The sequence below is a fragment of the Mytilus galloprovincialis genome, chromosome 3 (genome assembly GCF_965363235.1).
Source record: "Mytilus galloprovincialis chromosome 3, xbMytGall1.hap1.1, whole genome shotgun sequence".
Classification (NCBI taxonomy): domain Eukaryota; kingdom Metazoa; phylum Mollusca; class Bivalvia; order Mytilida; family Mytilidae; genus Mytilus; species Mytilus galloprovincialis.
This window is the reverse complement of record NC_134840.1, coordinates 17,609,388-17,637,178: the sequence shown is the minus strand read 5'-3', so window position 1 is coordinate 17,637,178 and position 27,791 is coordinate 17,609,388. Positions and strand designations below refer to the sequence as shown.

General features: G+C 30.3%; 1 protein-coding gene and 1 long non-coding RNA gene across 2 annotated transcripts in view; one reads left to right on the top strand and one right to left on the bottom strand.

Annotated features, from left to right (window-relative positions):
• The window catches only part of LOC143067291 (inactive tyrosine-protein kinase 7-like), a 99,349-nt gene that overhangs the window by 10,779 nt on the left and 60,779 nt on the right, over nt 1-27,791 (bottom strand). The window contains exons 5-13 of the mRNA XM_076240428.1: nt 26,017-26,164; nt 25,233-25,369; nt 16,032-16,161; nt 10,820-10,986; nt 6,968-7,110; nt 6,580-6,727; nt 4,250-4,516; nt 2,061-2,212; nt 693-813 (exon numbers count right to left, since the gene is read on the bottom strand). Coding sequence (XP_076096543.1) covers nt 693-813; nt 2,061-2,212; nt 4,250-4,516; nt 6,580-6,727; nt 6,968-7,110; nt 10,820-10,986; nt 16,032-16,161; nt 25,233-25,369; nt 26,017-26,164 — 1,413 coding nt within the window. The remainder of the gene's footprint in view (nt 1-692; nt 814-2,060; nt 2,213-4,249; nt 4,517-6,579; nt 6,728-6,967; nt 7,111-10,819; nt 10,987-16,031; nt 16,162-25,232; nt 25,370-26,016; nt 26,165-27,791) is intronic.
• LOC143067294 (uncharacterized) lies at nt 1,316-27,791 on the top strand. The gene is made up of 3 exons (XR_012975912.1): nt 1,316-1,432; nt 23,325-23,407; nt 27,705-27,791. It is a non-coding gene; the product is annotated as an uncharacterized LOC143067294 (long non-coding RNA).

Here is a 27,791-nt window from a genome sequence, read left to right as displayed (position 1 = left end):
TCCACTCTTTATACAAGACTTCCTTATATAATGTGATTAAACAGAAAATATTTTTAATATAAACTGGTGTGACATTTTTTCTTAATTCTTTTGTTTTGGAGAGAATTCTTTCATGTGATAGGTAATACATTTTGAACTCAGCTTACACTAGTTTTCTGTTTTGAATCCCAGTTTACTTACATATAAAATGGAATAACATTGGATAAAAACACTTGCCCTAGAAGATCTTTACATTGAAAATGAATTTATGTGTTTGAAACAAAGTCTGAATCTTGAGTGATGGCTGGGAGAGCCTCTACAAAGCCTAAGATTTGTATTGTCGCTCTATGGTTGATTGAGTCAAATACATTGCAGTAATAATGCCACCACATGCTAGGTTTGCATTGAGTCAATATTAAACCACCAAGAATACTTCAACCAATGACAAATGTAAACAGAAGTAATTCTCTAATATCTATGCTCAACTACATATTATATTGTAATATAAAAATTACTTAGAAAACTTATTTTCACAATAATGTTATACTCTTTGCTTTCACCTAGTTTCTTTTATTCGGCAAATTGTCAAATCCTCTACTTTAGAGAATTGATTTTTGTAGTAACCCACTTACTGAGATAACAGGTAGCCAAGCAATAGTGAAAATTCTTAAATCTACACAAGGGAGTTAACTCTGTAAAATATGATAACTTACTTGCTACATTTAAATTGGCTTCCATGCGTACATTCCCTGCAGTATTATTAGCAGTACAACCATATCTCCCTTTATCTTCCATATAAACTTTGGTAAAATGTAATGTCCCATTACTCAATTTCTGAAAAATAAATAAATCTGTTATAGTCTTATAGATATAAACATATATATAAATATTTGTAGTCTTGTTAGTTTCAAATATATAAATGGTAGAATTTGTTTAGTTTATTCTTTGTTAAGACTGAGAATGTCCATAATATAAATGGCGATTCCTATCCTGTGTGTGTTTCAGCCCTCCTGCTTAGTTTCAACAGATTCAGTGCAATGGGGAATGGATTTTACCGAGATAAAAATAATCAAACCTCTCAAATTTGGCTGTTTTGATTCTTTCAACCCTACAGAATCATGGCATGTAAACCTGTTCAAAAAGTGAGGCACTATGACTAATTACTGTTTAAAATGCAAAGTACCTACTTCAAATCTGTATTGAAAATAGATAACTTTTTAACGTAAATCACAGAGTGGATTGTGCATACATCATTTTGTTTGACATATAATCTATTTATTAGTGTAAACTTTACACTTTGGAATCTTTCTTTTATTACTTTCACTTGGTATTATGATGATTTTGTATATCATCAAATTACTGAAGTGATAATAAAAATAGACCAACCAGTGTTTTATGGGAGAAAACCTATTTCTGCATTTGCTCTTTTAATCTGGATGTTGTATAATGATTAGTAAGTTAAATATACTTCTAATTGAGAATTTTATCAAACATCCTTTATTACAAAACTTGTATTGTCTAATTCTCTTGTTATGATTTACGATACTCTAGCATGAGAAGTTCCAAATGGTTTATAATGAAAATAGTTGAGGTAGAATTTTTCACTTATCTGTTGATGCAAATGAAAATTGAGGGTTGTAAAGTGAAATAAAACTTTAAGTCCAAAGGAGTAGATTTGATAAATATAGCCCTTTTATCTAGTTAAAATTCAGATTTTATGGCTATCATCTCAATGCATCTAAGCTGAAACAAGGACATGAAAAGAACCAGGTATCTTTTTAAAAAGCTTACCTATTAGCGCTTGTTTCATCATTTCAAACTTAGCATAAACCTAACGTCAACCATATCCAATAAAAACAGGCTAATTTTAAGGAGAAAAGTAGGGTCCTTAACATATCGACTCCTTTTACAAGTCTACAGCTCTAATAATCATAAACAGATGATGACTGTATGAGCATTTGTCATCCCAAAACAGCCAATTAGAAATATTTCATGATTTAAAAAAAAGAGGCATATTCTGTATGCTTATCTTTAATGTAGAAGAGAAAATAGTTTGTATGACTGGAATTTTGAATACATACCTGTATTCTACTTGGATCAAAACTATTCTGATAAAAGTTTTTGTCCCAGAAAATCATTGGTTTGGGTTCTCCAATAGCTACACAATGTATCATGGCTGATTGTCCTTCTAAAACTGTTGTATTCATCGGAACAACTCGGAATTTTGGTCTCACTGTAAATAAAGTAAACACATGAATAATAATATCTTGAAATTAATTAATCAAAACATATGATAGTGTATTAAAGTCGGTGATATTATTATGAATTTATACCCATGATAACTACTGTAAAAAGAATATACAATGCAGATGGGGTCATCGCCGATGCACAGAAAAAAACCCCCGTTAAATTCCCAATTTCAGAAAAAAAAATATAGCATTCAATTTTGGATCCCCCCAAAAAAAATTTTGCAAAAATAAAGGCTAATTCCAATGTCCTTTGGCTCCTCAATGCAGTTACCACTTCTCCCATCTGACAGAAAGACCAATACAAAAAAGGGGTTATTTTTAACTTTAGGGGTTTATAAATACGCAGCCACATTAACCAGAATAGAGATACAAATCTTATGTCCTATGTAGGAATATTACGATAACTGATAGCTTAACATTCCATGTAATAACTTATTGAACATTCCATGAAATAACTTATTGAACATTCCATGTAATAACTTATTGAACATTCCATGAAATGAAAAAAAACTAATTGCAACAATTGTTCTATAAGCATGACTAACAAAGACATTATAACCTTCTTGCATGGTCATATAATTACCGGTATACCCTTAATTTTGTATATCTTTTGAAGAAAGTGACAATACCACTGAGAGAAGTAAACATATCAAAATGACATAAGCAGAAAATGAGCTTTTTAAGTGTACTTGGTAATACATTTGTACTTGAGAAAGTTTGCATGATAAGGGTTATTAGACTTCCTGGTTCATAGATGGGAAACACAAAAGAGTCTTAATGCTGGATGATGATGAGTTTAAGTACTAATGATACTTCCCATCTTAAAGATTTGTCTTATATTCACTTCTAGTTCAAGGGTCAGTGACAACATGATTAGTCTTATATTTGAATGTGGCCATAATGAATGTGGGCCAGGAGTCAGAGCAGACATAGAGATTAGTCTGATTTTAAATAGTGTTGTGGGAGTGTGGTTCAAGGGCAAGTGTAGACAAATCAAAATCACATAAATGTGAAATGACGAACTATTAAATAATCGAAGTTTTATTTTCTTATAATAAAAATATCTACATCTAATAACAGCTGCCATTGAATGCTACTAAGACAAGATTCTCTTGAATTACAATGCACTTCTCAGATAAACAAGTATCTATATTATCTGTTAAGAAAAGTAATCTGACTTTCTTCATCAAGTCCATGTATATCCAATTTGGTGAGTAGACAATTCCACTCAATCATTCTTTTTCCAAGTATTTCAAGATGTCAAAGTAATATGTAAAACTGAGATGATATGTTATATTAAGCATATCAATTGGGGAGGTTAGCTCCATACAGTGTTTAGTAATGGTAGTAGGCTTAAATTCAAAACTAGATAAAACTATATTGATGCATTAGATTGCTTCCAGAAGGTTCTGTTCTTTCCAATTAAACAGAATGTTAATGTTTCATGCATGTTATGAATTTTTGAAATTAAAACTGAGCACTAGTTTAATTTGTTGTTATATTTTATGGTTTAGGCAATCCCATCTTTTTTTATTTTTTCCAACATGAATATTGAATGTCTGTATGGCATAATTAGACTCTTCTGCTTGGTTTTTTTTTTTACAAAAAGTATTCTCATTACATACATTTGGCCATTAAGTTTTGCTATAAAGAAATGTTCAGACTTAAAAGGTAACTAGAAGATGCTCGCAAAATCGCAGTACGATTTCGCAGGCAGTACAAGTACATAGACTGAACATGCGCAAAAGGGTATATGAGTAGACATGAATTGATAACTGTCTCTGAATTTTGATATTTTCTCAAGAACTGGCGCTTTCTGTGGAAAAAGGATTGGTTCAAAGACCAATTTAAGAAGTACAAAACACTACCTTTTATACGTCAAATCACAAATGTTTCTGACTCTGTATGGTTTCAGAGGAGTCTTCTTCATTTAGTAGTATAGATATACTATTTTGCCTTATTCCAGTACTACTGAATGCAAATGAATCTTGCAGAGCTAGAGAAACAAATTATACACTTACCAACAACATCTATATTAATGGTAGAATTTATTGATCCCTGTTTGTCTGTGTAAGCCATACATGTATATCTGCCTGAATCGGACCTCTGGACATCTAGGAAGGTCAAAGTGCCATCAATGTTTGTAATGTGTTCAGCAATGTTGATACTTCTGTCTTTAAACCAGCGAATCTTGACCTGACCATCACCTTCAGCTTTACATGGTAAAGAAGCATTTTTGTGTAATTCAATGTTGGAGTCTTGTGGAACAGGATGGAATTTTAATTTTTCTGAAAAAATAAAATGAATAAAATACTATCAGAATGTTACAACTTCTAGTCATGAATTTAATTTGATGACTTCACTAGTTTAATTTATTGTTAAATTTTATGGTTTCTCCAACCCCCCCCCCCCCCTTTTTTTTTTTTAAAAACCCAAATAGTATTAAAGTCAGAATTAAAATTTCTTAATTTTTAATTTATCTAGACTGATTTACCTATTGTTACTTGGATGGAGAGTTTTCTCATTGGCACTCAAACCACATCTTCCTATATCTATGATGTATTTTATAGTACATTTGAACCTATTTTTCTTTGTCACGTTTATAACAAAGGTCAGAATGATGCTCTTTGCAGTTTTTAAACATTTTTATCAGGCAAAGTTTGATTGAGGTTTTGGAAGTATTCTCAGTTTTATATTCAGTTTATTGATGACTCACGTCTATGTTTTTTAGACATAATGCAGGGATTATAAAAGTATCACTTAGTTGACATTAGTATAGATTGATGCCTGGTACTGTTTACCTATCAGTAATAACTTCTCCTGTCACAGAAAGTATTTAAGAAAAAAGCTAAAATGATAGTTTAAATTCACTTTAAACCTCACTCAATATTTATGTTCCATTTTTGTAAGTTTCAATCTTGACTTCTTTTTACATGTATAAATGAACAAATTTGAAAAGTATCACTCTTTTGGAAAACCCTACTAAAGATTTGTAGAATTTGGTTCACCAGAGTTAAAACACAAGTTTGCTGACAAATTCATAAATGAAAAAAACTAGCAACAAAATATCTGTATGTGACATTGTTTAAGAATTTTATTATCTGTGCTTGACTTAAATCCTAACCTTTTTTATGTAATATTTACAATTTTACTAATTCTCACTAATAAATATCGTAACTTGAGTGCAAATATCCACCACAAACATGTTTTATCCCTACTGACTTTATTTCCTCTTAATGCTTAATGATGATCCAACATGATGCTCAAAGCTCAGTTAGACAAATTATTACATAAGAAATACCAAGCAGTTGTAACACAATAATTTGTGCTATATCAGAGATCAAAACAGAATGTAAGTTAGCATGCAATTCAATTATCTGTTTTTAAATTACTCTGAAATTAACATGGTGCCAAGTGAAAACAAACTCCCACTTTTTTGCAAAGTTATTTCTTCAATTTCAATCTATACTGGCGTTGAAATTAAACATCCTGATTTAGCCACGTGGTTACAATTAGTTTGTAATCAGTCATATAATGTTGGAGAATTAAATCTGAATTTTCGCTCCAGGAGATTCACATAAAAGTGATTTGAAGTTTACCTTGGATATTAATGCACAATTTCTGCAGCAATTAACCTATACAGTACAGCATATAAAATGTCACCATCATATGAAATATATCTATTGCCATTGATGAAATTAATTTCACCTTGTCAAGTTTGTCATTGGAGTTAATTACAAAGATGCCATGATGTTAACCAACTTGCTGTAATCCATTTTGGTACTTAAATGTGTTTTAAGTTTTTTGCCTTCAAGTAATTAACAGTACACGAAAAGTCACGAAAAGTCACGATTCTATGTTCTTAAAACAGAGTATATTTCTCTTTCATCTTTTACCTGTCACTATATATATATATTTTTGTATGTCAAGCATCTCTCAAATTTTATTGCAAATTCATTGCCAGCTGATTGCTACATAAATGAACTCTTATCATTAATAGCTAACCCTTTCATATTTATATCACTTCTTATAAACTTAACAATTACTAAGGTCAATGTCTTATATGAACTAAATCTTGATATAGAAACAGTGGTTCATAATACAATAATACCAGTCTGTGCTGTCCAGTTGTCTTAGCTACACAAGTACAGGTCAACTGTATGTGTTGTCGGAATACTTACTTGTAACTCTGGAAAAAAAGCTTCACTAGATATAACAAGGTCTTGACCGGTTGTATTGACTACACAAGCATAGGTTCAACACTTACTTGTAACTCTGACAAAGGCTTCACTAGATATGACAAGATCTTGAACGGTTGTAATGGCTACACAAACATAGGTTCAACACTTACTTGTAACTCTGAGATATGCTTCACTAGATATGACCAGATCTTGACCAGTTGTATTTGCCACACAAGCATATGTGCCGGCATCATCTATTGATACAATAGGTATCCTTAAAATGCCACGTTCAAGATCCATGTGATGTCTTGATGACCCCTGCATAAGATAAAAAAATTCTTATGAACAAACTCTGGAAAAGAACATACATGTATATGAAAAAAAATAATACAAATCATTTAGAATTTTTGTTTTTAATTTATTTCATCAATTCAGACTAACAAACAGTGTTGGCTTATAATATCCTACTTTTCTCACTTTTATTACATTTAAATATCTATCTCCTTATTTCTTTAAAAAATATTTTCCAATTTCATATACTGAGAGATAAAACCTTACAGAACTAATGAGAAGACCATTTTTCATCCATATGACTCTGGTAATAGGATAAGCGGTATCTGCTTCCACCTGACATTGTAAATCCACATTGCCGTCTTCTTCCACTTCCTTGTCCTGTGGTGGTCTCGTAATTACTGGAGGTACTACAACAGACAAGGATACAGGTGTTTTACCATCTTGTTAAACTAAGGATATTACTCAAAATAGAAAATAATAAAAGGAAATAACATGCATGATAGTGTTTGAACATGCATGATAGTGTTTAAACAAATATCTTGAAATGTGTCACTTTGCCTACATTAAGTTTTATTTTTATGATTTTTCTTCCCACTGTATTTGGAGAAAAACAAGAGTGTATTACAATTTAAGAGAAGAAGGAGATAGTAAGCTTTCAAACTGTATATTGCTCATAGAATTCAATCATATGGTTTTGAGTTGGAACCCCATTTTTCAAACTATTGTATCACTAGCCTGTCAACAATGAGGTGAGCTGGCATCTAACACGAGTCAGGTGCTCTAGACTCCAATCTTAATTGACTAGCATTTTTAGTTTTCCTACTGAAGGTCAGGGGTTCCCTAAAGCTTCTTCCAACAATAAAAACTGACAGCCATTAATTTAGTAGAATAGTGTTGAAAGTGGTGTTAAACAGTGGCGGATCCAGAACTTTTTGTAAGCAGGGGCACGCTGACTGACCTAAGGGAAAGGGGGAGGGGGGTGGCTGGGCCCGCTCCAGTCACACTTCATTGATTCCCTATATAATCAACCAAATTTTCCACTTGTTGCAATGTGTGTTCAACTCTGAACTTTCTTTACAAGGTATCATGGCTCTTTCCACCAAAACAATAACCGACTGTCATGATAAAACCATGGCCTCTGCAGGTGTTGTTAAACACCAACAAACCAACAACATACAATCTAAGATACAATTTTCCTTCTAGACTTGAGTACCCTCACACCACAAGTGCAAGAGAAGACATGTAAACAGAACATATTTACTTCAAATAAAAAATCTAATTAAAGCTATCTAATTAATTCAAACATCTGCAAATCTAATATATCATATATTAATTATTTTTCTTTAGTTATTTTGTCCTCACTTTACACTAAGGGATGATTTCTTTCTATTAGTGTACAGACCACAAATTGGATACTGAACGTCTTGAATTAATTGCTTTACTAACTGATTTGAAGCATTCCTTATGCTTTATCCATTTGCTTGTGATCTTAAGCAAGGGGAGCCAACACTAAGCAGGAAGCATTTTACTTTAATTTCCGCAGGTCAAAAAGATGCAAATGACTTAGGAATCAATTATCTGTGCCGTTTAGATAAGATAAAAAACCTTTTAATTCATAAACCATACAAGAATCAAAAACTGTTGATAGGAGTCTAAAATAACTGTTCTACCAGGAGATCAGACACATACATTGTTATTTTCCTATAAAAGTCATAATTTGTTTGGAATCAAATCATAAGTTTGACTCCTTAACATCTGGTTAATATAATACTTTTATTCCATTAATTTGTAATTCAGCAAGCACTTAAAACTGATGAGAAGTTCTCAAATCCTGTTTCTATTATTACAAATGCCTTAAGAAAGGGTTCATATCAGAATTATGAAATGAATTGAGTGTTTGGCAAACGTAATTTTATGAAGCTAAAAGATAAAATAAAAACTTGTAAATGAGGTCTTAATAACTGAATAAGAGAAATGAGATTAATAAACAGCTGCTTAATGTCCATTGTCATTTACAAAGTAGACAACACTGAAAAAGTTGTATTTTTACCTAGAGTGGGAATACTGATTATATCTTATATATGATGTATTACCTTTGAATTACTTCCAAATACTACTAGTATGCATACAAAGATATCAGACAATCAATATGAAAGTAAGGAAAATCGTATGCACGTTTCCAAGCAAATGTTTCAATGATTTTTTCCCATATTTTTCGAAACCATTTTTATCTCCATCATGAAAATCTTCCCCTTATCCAACATGGCTGCAATGAGCTGATAATCGAAAAATCAACAAGTCCTAAAATGTTGGTTTCCCCTTGGTAAAATATTTAGCACTATCTCATTATATGCCAAGACAAAATGTCACAACTGCAATCATAAACATAAAACTAACCAGTACTTTATTGGTATCAAAGTAAAATTTCCAATCCAAAAGTCATAAAAGATGCTCCACGATTTAACAATAAAATGTTCATACTGTATGACAACAGTTCATTTCAATGGAAAACAAATATAGCTAATACAATATAAAAAGTTGATTTCATCTTACAATAAAACAAATATGACAATAACATTTCTTTCTTTATCCAAGCAGTATATGATCAATCATATAAAATTTGATTGCTGTCAAATTTTGCCAATAATTTCAGTTCCCTTGATTGCAGCTATAAACAAATGCCATTATGTAATAACGATTCCTATCAGCCTCCAAACATCAAACTACGACTTATTAAACAAATGTTTCAGTAAACAATCACTCTTTTTCTGCATTGTGAGCATCCAGGAATTAACGCTAATAAACATTTTGATATTCAACTTTATGCATATCATATTGGAAAACTAAGATAATTTGTAGAACTCATGAGACATTTGGGAGAAAGAAGACAGTTAATTATTTTATAATCCTATTGCTTGACAAATATCAGGATTTTTAGTATAACCTTTGCAGAATAAGAATAGTCAAACATCAATTTAATGAAATTTTCCACCAAAAGAAAAGTATAGAAACTGATAAGTTTTGATTTAGATTTCAAATATCTTAAAAGCTGAGGTTGGTTGTACAACCTGCAAAAACAGTTGGTAATCATGTAGGTAAATGATGTACTAGATCAGCAACAATTTGGATTCAGATTTCATTTAATGGTTCAAAATATTACAGCTTGTCTCTAATTTTGTTCCTTTTTTAAAAACTATTCTTTAATTTAGATTTTTCAGGGTTAAAAAGAAATTTTGAAGCAAAGGCCCTCCAAATCTGGATTATATAGTTTTGGTGAACAAGTTAGAAAATATCTCACAAGTTGAAATTCTGCAATTCAATTTTAGTTTATCTATCATAATTTCTACTTTTATTATATGAACATCATAAAGTTATATATGAACCTGATAAATAAAATTGAATTATAATATTTAACTGCTCTGCACCAAATATTTGATGCAAACACTGGTGATAAATTTGCATTTTTTCTGACATTTTAAATTTGAATTTCATGCAAGTGAAATATAGGACATGATTCCCAATATCATTTCTTTGGTAAGTGAACTACAAAATATTGGTCAAAACCCTATTTGGCATATTTTTTTAAAAGTATAGAGCTGGAGTATAGTGTTTCAATTTGTTGTTACCACAAAAGTAACCCAAAATCTTTTACCATATATTGGATCATCGGACATAAATTAGATCAATGGATAGAAGAAAATACATATAGATCAGAAAACATAATGCTCCTATCTATTGCATTACGTAATAAAAACATATGTATACAGTAATACATTTGTGAAGTTTGAAGGATCTGGGTTGAAAATTGTAGGAGGAGTTGAGTACACAATTTAGGTACTTCCTTTTCCCTGCCCACTAATCCTCCTATCTGCCATCTATAAACTGAATAATGATCTACATTTTGACATACATGCCCTATAGAATGTGATTTAATTTCTTCACCTGATGACTAGAGAACAAAGTGATAGCTATCTTTGTGTTATATTGTAGTAATATTTTAGTTCTGAAAGGTTTGCAATTTTACAAAATTTCTATGATACATGTCTTCTCTCACAGTATGTAGTAATATCTGTATGACAACCTGTAAAAATAGTGGCACAGGTAGAAAGTACCTACCAGATACTATGGTCCAAACAGTTTGATTTTTGATTCCAGCTAGATTTGAAGCTCGACATGTATAGTTTCCAGTATCTATCTGTGCAGGGTGTTTAAATACAAGGTTGTTTCCATCTACAAATATATTTCCTGTTGTTCCTATCTTGTCTCCATTTCTGTCAAACCAACTGTAAAAAAAAATAATATAATACATGTTTTATCTGTACAGAAAACGCTTCAAATAACATTTTGTTTTGTACACCTGTTTTGGAATAAGTAAAATACACTTCAGCCAAGGGCAGATCCAGCCATTTAAAAAAGGGGTGGTGGTGTGTGTTCCCAACCCAGGACAAAAAAAAGGGGGGGGGGGTCAATATATATGTCCCCATTCAAATGCATTGATCGTCAAAAAAAAAAGAGGGTTCCAACCCCCTGGATCTGTCACTGCTTCAGGTTACAATGCTATAAATGCATATATATATGTCAGTTCATATTGCCATAACTAAACACCAGACAAAAGGAATCTTTTTACAAAGGATCTTTATTTGGAATAATCTTATAAATACAAAGAAAAGTTAACTTGGCAAGCAAGAAATTTATTAACTGTAGTACACTAAATGACAATCGTCATAATTAGAGGATATATAAGTGGTATATAAGTGGAAAAGTTCGTATTACAATAAGTATGACAACGATGTTGTTGTTACAGACACACCACAATGATAATTCTTTGTTTAACATCTGGTCTTTGTTTAGACCTGTATAAATATGCTGACTTTATTACAAAAAGATAAATCAAGTCGCTTTCTCATTCAGGACATTATTTTTTCTTATGTGTTACATAAACAAGGAAAGATAATGTATCAAAGGGATGGGTTGCACAATTGATAATTAATGTTTTGTCTAACTTGCTTATTTCATATTAATTTACATGTCTGAAGTAGCTTTGACTTAGTTATTCAAATACCAGTGCAAATATTTTTTTCCTAAGAAATTGCACAAATACCTCAACTGCAAGAAGCTGCATTTAAGCAGTTTTTAACAGAGCATGATTTTTTTCATGCTACCGAAACAGGAGAAAAAACATTTATAAAACAATTGATCTGAAAAATTCCCATTTTCTATCTGTATTAAGACCATTACTGTTTTATAGCTTTGGATATTAACTCATGTTAGATTACCATAGCTATTAATGTTTTTAACAGGACATTGCCTTTATTTTCTCATTAGTTTATGATAAATGTTGATTCAATGGCTTGAGAAAATAGCATAATAGTTAACCAACGTAAAAGTAATAGCACATTTACAGATAATCCTGTCAATTAATTCTCATCCCTGATTGTCAAACAAGATTGAAATCTACACACAAAATACACAGGAAAGATTTTATTGTGAATTGTAAAATATGTATTGAAATGGAATTCTAACATCTTGATGTTATTCTTTGATTATTACTTTGAATAACCTAATCCAAATTTTGTTATCTAAGGCAGTAGTTCATGATAATGTTTTCTTATTTCCCTACTCATTTCAAAGAAAATTAACCATGGCATCAACCAAATTTATTAGAGAGAATTACAAAGGGCTGATTTTTTTTCTAATTCTAAAATGATATAATGCCACGGGAACAGAAATCGAAACAATTATAAATCTATTAGGAAAACTGAAAATGACATTGTGCAAGATTTATAAATATAGTTTCTGATACCATCAGTACACCATAGGTTACCATACCACTTCAGAGAAATCTTATCAAATTTACTGATAAAATCACGAAAAAATATCTACCATTATGTAAGAGTTTCTGGTGTATACTGGTACTAAAATTCCTTTTTGCCATTTTACGAGTTTCTGGCCTAATTCATTTAGTTTGGACTATAAAATATTAATTCTACATTATTAGCTATCTACTACTTCATTATATTCAGAATTTTCCATAAATTGATCCAGATAATAAAGAGATGATTTTACATGAGGAGTCACAAAACTTAAATGCTGAAGTAATAAATATAATATTACAATTTAAATTGAAATAACTGTTATTTAAGTACACAATATATTTATATAGTCTACCTCAGACTTTACCAGCTCACAAAAGTTTATTAAGACATCAGTGCAAACTAAGTGTGTGGTTCCATGTCTATGTTCGGTTTCAGACTTTCATTTAAAAAATTGGAAGATACAACAAAATAATAAAGACATCTAGAGGTTAAACAATGATCTCCAACAAAAACCTTGAATCATCAACCTCTAAAATGCAGGGTATCCAAGCTTCCTTTTACTGTCAGAGTTTATTGGAATGTAAATAATCAAAAACAAAGAAGATTTCTAGGTGAAAAATGAAGGTTGTTTTGCCTTTTATTGGAGAAATTACATGTTAATACATTCCTGAAATCATAAAGTCAGCGGACCTTAGTTAAAAACAGAGAGATAGAGAAGTTTACACATATTGTCATCTAATCAGAACCATTGATACAAAATTATTGTATTAGAATTATGATGTCACTATGACATATATCATAACTTATATTCTAATCTGGAGTTGTTCTTTATGTATTTTAAGTTACACTGGTCAGTTGACCTAAATGTGGTCGTTGAAAAATGTCAATATTTTCTTTCTGTGGTGCATTGTGACATGGAAAAAGTATGAATCATGTTTTCCTATTGCTTCTATAAACCTATTTTGATGAACTTAAACTGAAATTTCATGGAATTTTACTAACGACCTTGACCATTAAAATCTTTTTTTCACTGTAGATCGTAGTTTCATTTCATATAATTTTTTATGCCATCAAGATGCACCTGTAAAAACCATGATTTTGTGACCATATGTTCATATCTAAAGTAATCAAAATAAAAAACTGTGCAGTTAGAGATTTTATCATTGATATGATGTAATAACAATTACATAATGAATGCTGAAGTCTTGAAGGTCTATTTACAATGTGTTTGTTTTGTTTAAAAAAGATTTGTTTAATGTTTGTTTTGTGCATAAATAGTCTACATGGGAGTATATTTTGATCAAATTATGCACAAAACATTATAACATTAATTAATATAAAGACCCTAATAATTTCGACAAAATTAATTTGTATAACTATGATTGCTACATTATTAAAACCATCCTTTGATATTAAAGCCTTCAAAAGAAAGATGCCATTCAAATCATGTTCGTAAGTCTATTTTCCATGTAAAACTTTAGAATGGTTTCTTATGACGTTTGAAATGGCTGATTAAGACTGTGTTGAACTGATCAAGTCTTCCTTTACACTCAGCAATAAAATTAATGAGAAATAAAATCATTTGGCATCAAATCACATGTACATATTTTAATAAAAAAAGATCTCTAACTGTATTTTTCAACATTTTTTTTAAGAAAATCACTTTAATTATATGTTTTTGTAAGTAAAATTAACAAGAAAATGTCTAACATAAATTAATAGAAATCTTTATTGCATATTACACTTCATACCTATAGAAGTAATTTAAGACATAACACAAACAAAATCACACATACATCAAATGTATGATAAATACTGATGGATTTTACTAATGTTAAATTGTATGTATAAAATGGGTACTCCAGACAATTAACGTTAGTCTTACAATGTACTGATATTCTTAGACTTCATACAGAGTAATGTAAGTTAGTTTCTTACTTTGTTTTTTCAAGATTTTTAAATACAAAAAAAGAAAGGGTATTTCATACGATTTTCAAAGAGACATTTATCTATTCGAGTTCAAATGACCTGGATATAAAAAATTATAAGTATCGCTGTCTTTAACAATAGTAAAGATTATAAGTCTGAGAAATTAGTCTTATCATCCCAAACACCTGTATTTCAAATGTTTGATATACATCCCCTTTTGAAATTTCGATTTGATAACAATAAACGTTTTAATTTGGCTTCTTGTTTGTACCATTTGTCAAAGATACTAAAATTCTTATTTATAAGTTTGTCTATCGGATCTCTTAACAATTTATTTGTTATTCTACAAGACAATTACTTAAAGTACATTAAAATCAGTAAAGGTTCAAAGCCAGACAAATGCTTTAATGACAGGTAAAACAGATATTGGATAATCTTTGGATTTCTTTACCATATCGTTACAAGGTATAATAAAGGAAATTATCTAGCTAGAAGTTTAATCCAACAATTAACCATTTATTCCTGATACAAATCTTTATTTCTTTCCATCACAGAATGATGCTTCTTTCTTTCTGTAAAATTCTCACATCTAAACTCAGAGCATACCTTATTTACAACTTAATTAAGCCAGAGCATACCTAATTTACAGTTAAAGTCACAGCATACCTAAGTCACAGCATACCTAAGTCACAGTTAAAGTCACAGCATACCTAAGTCACAGCATACCTAAGTCACAGCATACCTAAGTCACAGCATACATAAGTTACAACTGAATTTAGAGCATATCTGATTTAGAACTGAACTCAGAGCATACCTTAATTCAGAGTATGTTTTTTTTAAATGATTTAAAACTAAAGATTAAGAGCCTGTTCACTTAAACCTACACTGTATACGAATATTTTTCTCAGCATCTAACACAGCTATGTTTTAAGAATGTTACCCAGAATATGTTTTGCATGCTTTTTCTTTGTGGTATATTAATAGATATAAGAAAATGTGGTATGAGAGTCAAAGAGCCAACTCACAATCAAAGTCACAATTTGTAAAAGTAAACCATTATAGGTCAAAGTACGTTCTTCAACAAAGAGCCTTGGCTGACATCGAACAGCAAGGTATTGTAAGAGCCCAAAGTTGCATGTTTTAAGATGTATATACTGAATATGATAATTAACATTTATGAAGAATATTTTATTCACATTTACATGGAAATTGTAGAAATTAGTATATTTATTACCAAATTTAAAACTTTCACACTGCCATATTAAATTTGAAACCATAATATATTGCAATATAGTGTTAAATATCTTCTATCAACTAAATATTTGCTACAATGTACATCGTTCTAAGTATAAGTCTGCAACTATGGGCCAACTACTATTGCCATTGATAACCTGAGACATATTCTTTACACTATTCCTTAATTTACCAGTAAGTGCCCAATACATTAGGTTTAATTTTAATCAGGTTTAAGCTGACACTTTATAACAGATGTTCTTTAACTCAACATACAGCAAGGTTTATTCTACCAAACAATGCTTTAGATGTATACAATACTGGCTAATTTGTCTTGAGCTTAGCCTTACCTGATAGACGGCTTTGGTTGACCATCTGGCTGGAATACTTTGAGTGTAAAAGGCTTATGTATTGGTACAACTATTGGAAAGTTTGGTATCAATCTGGGCTCAAATGAATCCATTCTAAAGTCTTCTAACACTGAAAAAATAAAAACAAAATCTTTAATGAACTGAAGTGATATACTATATGTAATACTGAAACAATATTGAAGAATTCACTCAAAAAATTTAAACAAAATCTTGTGTGAATATATTTATGGTGAACATGCCTGATCAAAGATGTATTTTGTTACAACTGATCACTACACTTACTGAAATAAAAAATTCTCCTGTTAAAGAGGTTGTTTTTGCTCATTGTTGGGACAGTACAGTGACCTCCTGCTGTTAATTTCTATGTCATTTGGTCTCTAGTTGAGATTTGTCACATTGGTAATTACACTACATCTGCTAATTTTTTTATTCAACAGTCACCATATGTAGAGGTTTTTATATAACTCCCAGTGATAGAACTAAGAATTCAGACCTCAACTAATTGGTTGCAGGTAAAAAGAGGCTAGATTGAGGCATTTTAAGGTCTGTAGTAAAATAAACTTGAATATTGATAAATTGAGATTGATAAATTGAGAATGAAAATGGGGATTGTGTCAAAGAGACAACAAACCTGACCATAGAGCAAACAGCCGAAGGTAAACTTGTACATTGTGAAATCAGTTGTTCTAAAATTAATATTTTGTTTTTATATTTACTATAATTCCAATACTGTTGGAAAACAACTACCTTTAAATACTTCATTTTCTGTGTCCTTGCACAACATTTTTCTGTTAAATTAGTCATTAGTGTCATGTGGGCCTTACTTTAATAATCACATACAAAGTTAACTTCTTTTGGACATTTGACATTCAAGAGACAAGTGATTTGTATGAATTATTGTCTGATTCTGTCCAAATGACCACTGGTCAGTATGACTAACACCATGTTGCATGAGAAACAAGCAGATAATTATTTCCTTTTGACACATCATTATCCCATCATTACTTGTATAACAATGTCCAGTTTCCTGGCTAATCATGATCTATGACCAGTACTATTGACCAGTAATGACCTAAACATGAGGGTCAGTGTGAAGGATTATGAAATTTCATCCCTGATTTACTGACCAAAACAACAGATAGAACTACAAAGAGATTGATGTCTATACAAAAGATTTGGGGCATAAATCAATGAACAGCAAACCAACAACATTAAACAAAACAAAAAAGATCTTTAGAGGTCACATAAATAAGAAAATATTATTTGGTTGCACTGACAACCAACATTTAAACAGATACATGAAAAACCTGATATATACTGTTGCCATTTTTTTTCCATATAAGTCTATTTTTATAGATTTCCATAAAAGTAAGCCTGCACTATTTATTAAAAAAAAAAATTTCACTGTTTTTTTTTTGTCTTGTACAATATATCTAATAGTAAATTTGTTTCAATACAAAACTTGTGACTGGATAGATTTTTCAACAGGGGGTCCAATAAACCCGATTTACATCCTCGGTTTAAGAGGGTGAATCAGTCATCATAGATTAAAAACAGGGGATCAAGTAAACCCCATTAACAACCTCAGTTTTAGAGGGTGAATCAGTCATCATAGATTAAACGTTACTTTTATCCCCACTGTATTAATGTCACTATAAGACAAATGATAACGAATAGTTATTACTTCAGCTTATTTGTCACTAAAACAAGTAAATGAGGTTGTTTTATCCCAATCAAGAACTGCCACTCACGCTTCAACATCCGTTAAAGGCTTAAAAATCGTCAATACTGTGTAGAATTGTTATTAAGTGAACTAACGGACCCAATTAAATTGATTATTAGAGAAATAATAATTTGAAACTGATTAAGGTCTTCGTGATTCAACAGTTTTTCCGACAATAGTTGATGAATCTGACCAACTCGTTCGAATTCTTTATCTAATGGAATGTATTGTATTAAGGGAAGCTATGTAACCAATTACAAGCCTCTAGTAAGATTACATCTAATTCAATGCAATATTAAAACCTTTTTTATGTTCAATTTGCATCCAATTTATAGCATCAGATACTTATTACAGAATAATAGACTGAGCTTGTTTGGCTTTACAGGTCTCTTCATCAATAGTCGTCAAATTTCTTCCACGTCTGTTGCAAAATGCTCACTTTTTAAATTACAAATTTCCCTATAGGAAACACAATCCTAATAATAAAATTGGAATTCCACAATGAAATAGATTTCTCTCTTCTCTACAGATTTATCAATTTAAAACCTATCGGATGTTTATTTCTCAGTGGTGCCATATTATCATTCTTCATTATCCATATTTTGCGTTGGGAGGGTATATATAATTTTAACAGTTTTTTAATTATTTTCCACTACAATCTATCCATCAAAATGCTATTAGAACATTGATTAACCTAGATCGTCTTAGAACTCTGGTTTCTTAGGTTTATGAAACTAAATTTTTTTTTTCAATTTCATCTTTATCATTTAAAGTACAATATTCTATATCTGTACTACAGTAACCGTGTTACACAATTTGATAAGTCATGTAGGAATTTGACCAGTTTATTTATATGTTTTGGAGTTTAGTATGACGTCCATTTTCACTGAACGTACACATTTTTATTTAGGGGCTAGCTGAAGATTTTTTCGCTTTATTGAAAACCCATTAGTGGCCTTTGGCTGTTTTCCGCTCTTTGGTTGGGGTTGTTGTCTTTTCCCCATTTCCATTCTCAATTCTCTAGTTAGGTATTTTATGTTGGATGAATAGGAATCGTCTAGTTTGAGAATTATACACTGTATTTGGTGACTGTGTTTATTTGCTAGCACTTTTAGAATTCACAACAGGAGATACCAAATTCTGATGTTTTCTTAGACTCAGCAACAGTATTAAATAACTAATTTGCTAGCAAAAAAAACACAATTTTATCTTAAAACATGGTGTAAAAACACTACAAAATTAGCAGGAAATTCATTAATGAGGCTATTTCTTTATAAAAATCAACATGAAACCATTTATGATAGAGATCAAGGATCATGTAAATAAATGAATATGTTTTTCTTATGCAATCTGAAAACCAGAAAAAAACCTCATTTATATTGTGCAATAAACAGATAAAGAACTCCAAGTCTCGATTGTATACTTAGGTGTCAGAATGATTGTATCTGGTTCAATTTTAAATGATAAAAAGTCAGAATTTGTTAACAAATATGATAACCCAAGGATTCTTTCTAACGTTTATTATACATCTGAAACTGGCATAAAGTATATATCTATGTATTTGTTTAACAGAAAATGTCTAAATACTCTCTTCTGGGAAGTGTATTTATCAAATTGCCATCAAATCTTATGATAAAGTGTCCATAGAGGGCACTTTATAGTCATTTAGTTGCCTGTTAACAAAGCAATAAAGTCAATTGTGCAATCAACCTTCATTTTCTTGCCAAAAAAATCCTCAGACTAACAGTCAAAATGCAATTATTGTGTTAAATAGTAATAAAATAATGGTCATTTGTTAATATTTGATGGTCATTCACCAAATGGTATATAAAATTTTCACACATTCCTCATACATGTAGAAAACAACATTACAATTATTATCAATCATTTGTACAGTTTACCAATTAGGGAAAATTACACAATAACTGATGCAAAATTGTTGAAATTAGTTTTCAAAATTCCCATAAGCTTTTTTCTAAAATTACATGATAAACTTTGTTTTCTTGCTGCGATTTATGTGAATGAACGGGAAAAAAATCATCAAAACTATGACTTTTTTACAATTCCCTAAAGTAATAATATTTCCAAAACATTACACATTTAAGTTTAAGTACTGAACTCGTAGATGTAATTGGATTTTTTTGTCATGCAAACTACACAAGAGAACATTAGTTTAAAATAGTTTGTTGATATAAACTAATGTTATTGAATAATACATCCATAAATTATCTACAACTCAGTAAAACCATGTTTAATGCATTAAAAGATAACTAATTACAGTTAATTCACAAATTTGTGCATGCATTTACTAATGCCTTTTTTGACAATTGACAATGAACAAAATTGTGAGATTAAATTATTCCAATTGAAGGAAATGTACATAAAAATACCTATCGCATTGCAATTTCACAAAAGTAAAAAAAAACATCACAAAAATTTCTGAATTACATTTTTTTCAAATTTTGTAGAGGTCAAAGATTTCCTCTCAAATATGGTTTCAGTTCAGTCAATATATTATTAGATATAAAGACTGATGGTTTATTTTGCATATATGTCGCTCTATTAATGAACACTGAATATAACAGCAAAGTTGGGGATCATCTACATCTTGCTGGCAAAAGTCAAGTTTAAATTATATAATACCATTATACCAGTGACATTTTTTTTTGTGTAAATGTGTTTGTGTCGAGACATAACTACAGTTATTACTGGTACATATAATATCTATACTATTAAACGAGAAGACCTCATTTTGGGTGTCGCTTCTCTTCTTTCCACAATTATTTGATCAACACGCCTCTGTGTCCTATAGGTACAGTGCATAGTGCCATTATAATTGTCATCCATTTATATGATTATTCAGATTGAGTTATTTTTGGAGAAAAACGAGAAAAAAGGCATCCGGATATTGTCCCGTCATTGGACGAAATTTTAAGTCTGATTAGACTTCCGGTTTGCATTTTTCTGTATACTTTGAACATACATATACAAAGAATAAAGTGTATTTTCAGAATTCTATCTGCTATCATTTTCAAGTTTACTATCCACGGCAGTCACAGAGTTTATTAAATAGAGAGGGTCTGTATACTATATCAATGACCACTATGGATCGATTAGTAAACTTAGAATTGAAAGTAAATACACTATATTTATATAGTAATGAATGTTCATAATATACAGATAAGCGCAAAAAATATTCATGTGAACTTTTGATACCTTTTCTGAAATTCTCCAGTCATTAAATCTTTTACAAAATTCATTGATTACATAAAAAGATGTGGTATGATTGCCATGTTGAGACAACTCTCCACAAGAGACCAATATGACACAGATATTAACAATTATAGGTTACCATACGACCTTCAACAACCCATACCGCATACTCAGCTTTAAAAGGCCCCGAACTGACAATGTAAAACAATTCAAACCAGAAAACTAGCGGCCTTATTTATGTACAAAAAAATGAACGAAAAACAAATATGTAACACAAACAAACAACAACCACTGAATTACAGGCTCCTTACTTGAATGTTCATAACATACTAAATGTATGTTCATATTGAAATTGATAGAAAACCAAAAAATGGAAATATTGGAAATAAAGGAGGAGGGATAAAAAAAAGCATTTTCCTGACCCCAATAACCTATGACTTATGATACTTTTGCTGAAATTCTCCAGTCATTCAATATTTTACAAAATTCTTCCAACAACACTTTACATATTTTAAACTACGCTCTGAATGCCCGCGATCTCGTGGGTGTGTTCTAGTTATATTGATATCTGGACACAAACACACCGATCTTGCAGCTATTTTCATAACAAAACTGATTATAATCAGCCATTAGATATGACAAGCAAGTATATATATGATCAATAGAACCATTTTTACCATGAAAGAGCTGCTATTTAGACAGAAAGCAAATCCAAAATGTAACATTGTTATATAATAATTTGATTTTTTTTTAATCACCACTTTTTATGATATTTAAGTAAATGAGGATTGTTATATGAGATGTTAATTGCTGTAATTTAATGAATTTGGGGGCTCTCCATGGTTTGTAATGAGAATCAAATGAAGTAAGATTATTTTTATGTCAGATCAAATTTGGAAATGGGGTAAGGGGCACAAAAATAACATTAGTTTTCTTCCTTAAAAAAAGACAATTTTTAATGTATTTAATTCTCAAGATTTTTTCCACAAGTTAAAGTGTGTACTTAATATTAAACTTGTACACAGTTAAAGTAGTTCCAGCAGCTATGTTTAGTTTAATATGACACAAATACTTCATTTCATATAAGGAAATAAATGAAATTGAATTTAATATGCCAAAAGATGTGATTCAATATATATTTATATAAGAATTCTAAGAGTTACTTGAAAGTTAATCAAATATCTTTAGAGAACAAAAAAAAAAACAACATTGTGTGTCTTTATTTTTGTCTTAAAAAAAACAATACCTAAGATTGTCTCTTCCCTCAAAATATAGGATCTTCTATTCTAACCATGACAGAGGTCACACTAATCAGCCGGAGAAAATGAGTGCCAAGGGAATTCTAAAATCACTTTCAACTGTTAGTTCATTCTTTTTTCATATTTGTCCAATGATGTAATTAGTTTATTAAGACCAAATGACATTTTCAAAAAAACCTCCTCATTTTGCTGTCGTCACTGCAGCATACTTTTATTGTAACATGATATCTTTTTACATGACAAGTCCATTTATTTTCAAGAGCCAGCTGATTTAAGCTTAAAACTGATTGAAACGAAAGGCATTTAACCCTTTTCTAAGTATTAAAGTGCAAGAGTCTATAACTAAAAGAAAATGCATGAGGCTAAAACTGACAGAAGTTGAATAAGACTATTGGTAAATAACAGAAGTTGAATAAGACTATTGGTAAATAACAGAAGTTGAATAAGATTATCATTAACTGACATAAGTTGAATAAGACTAGTATCAGTAACTGACAGAAATTGCATGAGGCTATAAGATACGAAAAAAGGGGAGACTGACAAACACTAATCTGATTAATAAATCAGATACTGAAAAGTAATTTTCATACATCTCAAAGACGGGTTTTAATATTTTACATTGCACTTTTGTAAATTGGCATCAACCAAAAGACAAATATTATCTGCCACAGAGGAAATGATAATTATATTTCTCTCCTATTTGCATAACTTGATGTTCTTTATCAGTAACTGATTAACGAGGTATTCATTAAGAAAACATATGCTTATCCAGAAACCAATTAATTCCCCTGAAATTACTTTCATAAATGACTTCTTTCACAAAAGATGACATTGTCTGTTATAAATTACTCTAAATTTCCTGGTGCAATAGTGCATACATGTGCATTCGGATGCAATTACTTAAAGATAGGTTCTCATTCTCTTCTGATTTTTATAGCATATTAAAGCAATTTTCAGTCATTTATCAATTGCAATAAGTCAAAAGTGCATCTTTTATAAGTGGTTTCATTTGAAGATTGATTGATATATTTTAACCTAGAGAATTTATAAATTATTTTATAACCTTCGTTTTTACAGAAATTTGAAAAAGAAATACAGATGGATGACAAGTTTGAGAAATTAATCTCTGATCTTGTGAGGGTGTTGATTTCATCAGCGATGTAAGTATCATTCTGGATAGGAACATGTCTGAGTTTGAACATCACTTAGTCACACAGAGATAGTTAATCATGTACAAGTATCCTTACTGTGAAATTTATCTAGTGTAGATTGAATTTCCAATTAATGAAATTTTTGTGTGGCCTCGCACCTGTGTCCAAAAAATATTGTCAAGTACAAGTGACAATCAAATACCTAAATAGATTCCTGTGCACATGGTATAAGGTATTTACAGTGTTTAAGGTGAAAAAGAGCAATTTCAAGAGGAATTTTAAAACTTTTATTAAAAAAAAAATGAAAAAACTGAATATAAAAAATATCATTCTGTTATTACATTGATTTACAGTGTGTTCGTATTATATCTATTATGAACTGTTTTCCCTTCAACTTCCTTAGGACAAATTTTAAAAAAAAAAATTGTAAAAAAGGATTTTGACTTATCTTTTCACAGTAGAATAAAAATACTGACAGAGAGCCTATATAAACAAAAGTAAAACTAGCTGAACTTAAAACCTAAGGACCTCTTTCATTTTAATTTGATCTGTCTATTTAGAAACCATGGTTGAATGAAAAATCTGAACCTGCTTCCCCAATAAACTGTAATATTTCCTAAATCTTCAGTATTATATTTCTGATTTATTACTATTATCAGATGAAGAAAGTCATTTTTGAGTCCAAAGATTAATGTAAAGAGTGAGAATTCACAGTTTTAAACAGCCAATTTGTCTTTCTTATGCTCAATCCAGATGCAGCATTACAAATCACTACAAAATCTGTTATTTTTTTCCTTTGAACCAAATGGGGTCAACTATCCAAATGTATAAACTTGACATCTAATTATTTGTTTGATGGTTGAGGTGAAACTGGTGTTTTTGTCAGTTCAAAACAAATAAGATAATATGACTGCTGGATAAAAAATTTCATTAATTTGCTTCAAAGAGTTTGTTTTCAAATATTTACTTAATTCTGTCCAACTTTCCTTAACCAATTCAGAGAACAAATATAAGTGTTGCTAAGAAGTTTCAAATGGTTCTTTGATCCTTTCTTTTAAGCGAACAACACCCAAAATTACTTTTTGTAAATTTCACGAAAAAATGCCATAGTAACAGTAGGGCAGAGATTGTTTTGACAGTTAAAAATTATATAAAAGGATTATGTACATGTTAAAATTCAGATTAAAATAATTTATATACAACTAACCTACTAAATAACTAAAAGAAGTTTTTGAAGGGGTAGAGACTTTTAAAAATGGATTATTTAATTTTTTGGGATAACCTTATTGCTTAACCTAGGGTACATAAAACTGTTTGTAGTGAGACTGTAATACCAGAAATTCTCATGCAATCATTTGTACATGTATCTAAATTTCTGATTGGATGAAAACCAGTATATTTTTACATGATTCTATATCTATTTACTGTAGCTTATTTTCCTATCATTGCAAAAAAACAAATAAAATTTGGAAATTTCGGAAAACAATTCAGCAAGGAAAGGGTAAAATGTTGATAACTGCAGAGCTTAAAATGTCCATGAAATATAGTTTTACTGGTGGTGGGACCTTAAAACAACCATGACACAGGGTTTTACTGGTGATTTGACCTTAAAACAACCATGACACAGGGTTTAACTGGTGATGTGACCTCAAAACAACCATGACACAGAGTTTTACAGGTGCTACTAAGGACATCAAAGAGCTAATATCTTGCTCCTATTCAGTTGACCTTATCACACCATTACCATCTTCTGTGCATACCTAAAGCAATATACATATCTCAACTGATCATCTAAATAAGACTAAATATATTTTTTGAAAAGAACATTGCTTACTCGTCAACATCAACTCCGATGTAAAAGTCTGTGCTGGAATGTCTCGACTACTTCCTAAACCCTCACATCTGTAGCTTCCCTCATCAGCTGGACGAACACGAGGAAAATATAAAGTACCATTCGGGTAAACTGTATGCCTATCAAAGATACAAATGGTAAAATAAAACACATTAATATTTTCATTATTATCTCATCATAATTTATATTTTCATATTTTTATTCAGCAGTAATAAATTTCGTTAAGAAAGGAAATTAATGGGTTTTGCCAATATGAATTCTATTTTCTACATAATGAATTTATGTTAAAATAAATTCAGAGAAGCATTTTCATCACACAACAGTGATAACCAAATATTTTCTACACAATTCTGCATCTAGAAAATGTAAATTTTTTTTATAAGTTTCATAATGATATCAAATTCTTTTTGTTACTTTTTTTAGCCTTCATCCATATGTAATGGTTTTTTTTATGTCTTTCTTCACATTTTTTAAGCTTTCTTTCTTGAAGAATATTGTGTTTTTCTGTAAAAAAAAAATATATTGCACCCAGTCCTTCAAAGAATACACCAACTTGAAATGTTCTTCGCTCAGTGTGTTTAAAAGCTTTTAAGTATAACCAAGCAGCATGGTGACTGCCCTTCAGATTTGAATTTCTTACACAGAACACCTCAATATGCCAAATCCTTGCTGACTAACTCGTAAGGAAAGTTCTCAATTCATAAAATTCAAAATAATTATTACCAAGAAAAAATGGCCTGTTTGGTGAAAAGTTGTGGTAAATTACCTTGTATTGTTTGTAATCTTTTCATGTGTAGAAAACCAGTCAATTCTGTGTGCATTAACAAACGGACAATCTAACCAAGCTGGATCATTCTTCATGACTAGTAACGACCTTGTGAATTTGTCCTCTATCAGGTGTGGGGTACCAGGTGCTACAATAAGATAAATGTAAAATAACAATGAAACTAAGAACTCTGATTTTAAGTCTATGAAGTCTTTAGATGTTTTTAGCATTAAAGGATATATAGATAAGTTTATGAACATGTTTTGTGTATTGTTACACATGGCCTCTACTGTGATCTTTGCTGTGGTCTCATACAACCATCATACAATTGACTGGGTTCTAATTACAGCTCATCAAATGACAAATTATCCACTTGATATAAAAGCTACATCATAGTGGCTCTTTCCCAATGAGACAGGGTTCTCATTGTAAGATTCATTGATGAATAAGTTCTCATTTTTATTGTGGTGTCCCTACCAACTTTGACAAAGTCTGATACATCTTTATCTTATTAAGAATATGAAAGATAAAGAAAAACATGAAGGTTCTGCTCAAAGTTTATGCTTCCAAAAACAAATTCTGTTCCAACCATGTGCTGTTTTATGCAGTACATATTAAAGTTGCCTTTTGAACATAAAACCATGATCACAGCATACCACAAGCTACTATCAATTAAAAAGATTGGTGTGTTAACATAACAATAAAGAATTATTTATTGCTTATCTCTTACAATTAAACCTAAAACACAACATTGACAGATTACAGAATCTTTGTAATCAATAAACTACTAATTAGTGCTAATAAATGGCAAAGTCAAGGAATCTTAAACAATGACAGAGACATCAAAGATTGGGACTGGGGACTATTACCACCAAAGACAAATAATAATAAATAAAATAGTTTCTTCAGAAAACAAAGATGAGCACTGGAAACTGTTGACATTATTCATTATTTAAAGGTGAATAAAGCTTTTCTAGCCCTTTGTGAGTCTGCAGAAACCTCAGAAAATTTGTTGTAATAGCAGTAAAATTGAATGATTACTGCATCTTTGAAACCTTTTAAAACAGGCAATTACACACTCAATATACACTTTCTTGATCATAAAATACAAGCATAGGAGGTACTAACTCTAGCCTAAGTAAGCCTTACTGTAATTTACTGGATTTTTTATTAGGTTATGATAATTTACAGTTTTTGATCAAACTTATGCATTAGAAATAATGTTGTATATGTGGGAAAAGATTTGAGGCCAACAAATTGCTGTGTGTAACATTATGTCCCAAGTGTCAAAAAGTTCAAAATGATAATAATAAAATGTGTAGAACAATCTAGGATTCTGCAGGATAGGAGAGTTTGCAAAACACCCTATGAACGTCACAGTCAATACTTTTGCTTGACATTTGACATTTGACATTTCTTTAGGTTGGCAGTAACACAAAAAATAGTGGTTTCTGAACTTATCTATACTTGAAATATCTTTATCATTTGGGTTTTGTAAATTATTCTATAAATACCAGAAAGTACTTGTTTTATTTTTGATACAATTATTTCATAATTTTACATTTTTACATTATTAAATAAGACAGGATATATATTACTTTCAATCTAAATTTTTTCATCAACATTTCATTTTGATTAAATTTTTCTTCATATTTTTGATTCAGAATGAATTTTTATTTATCTTTCAGACCAGTGTCTGAGCAGAAAGTTGATTAACCAGGTTTATGTGAAAGAATGTCTCATCCTTTAAAAAAAATAAAGATCATCCAAGGATA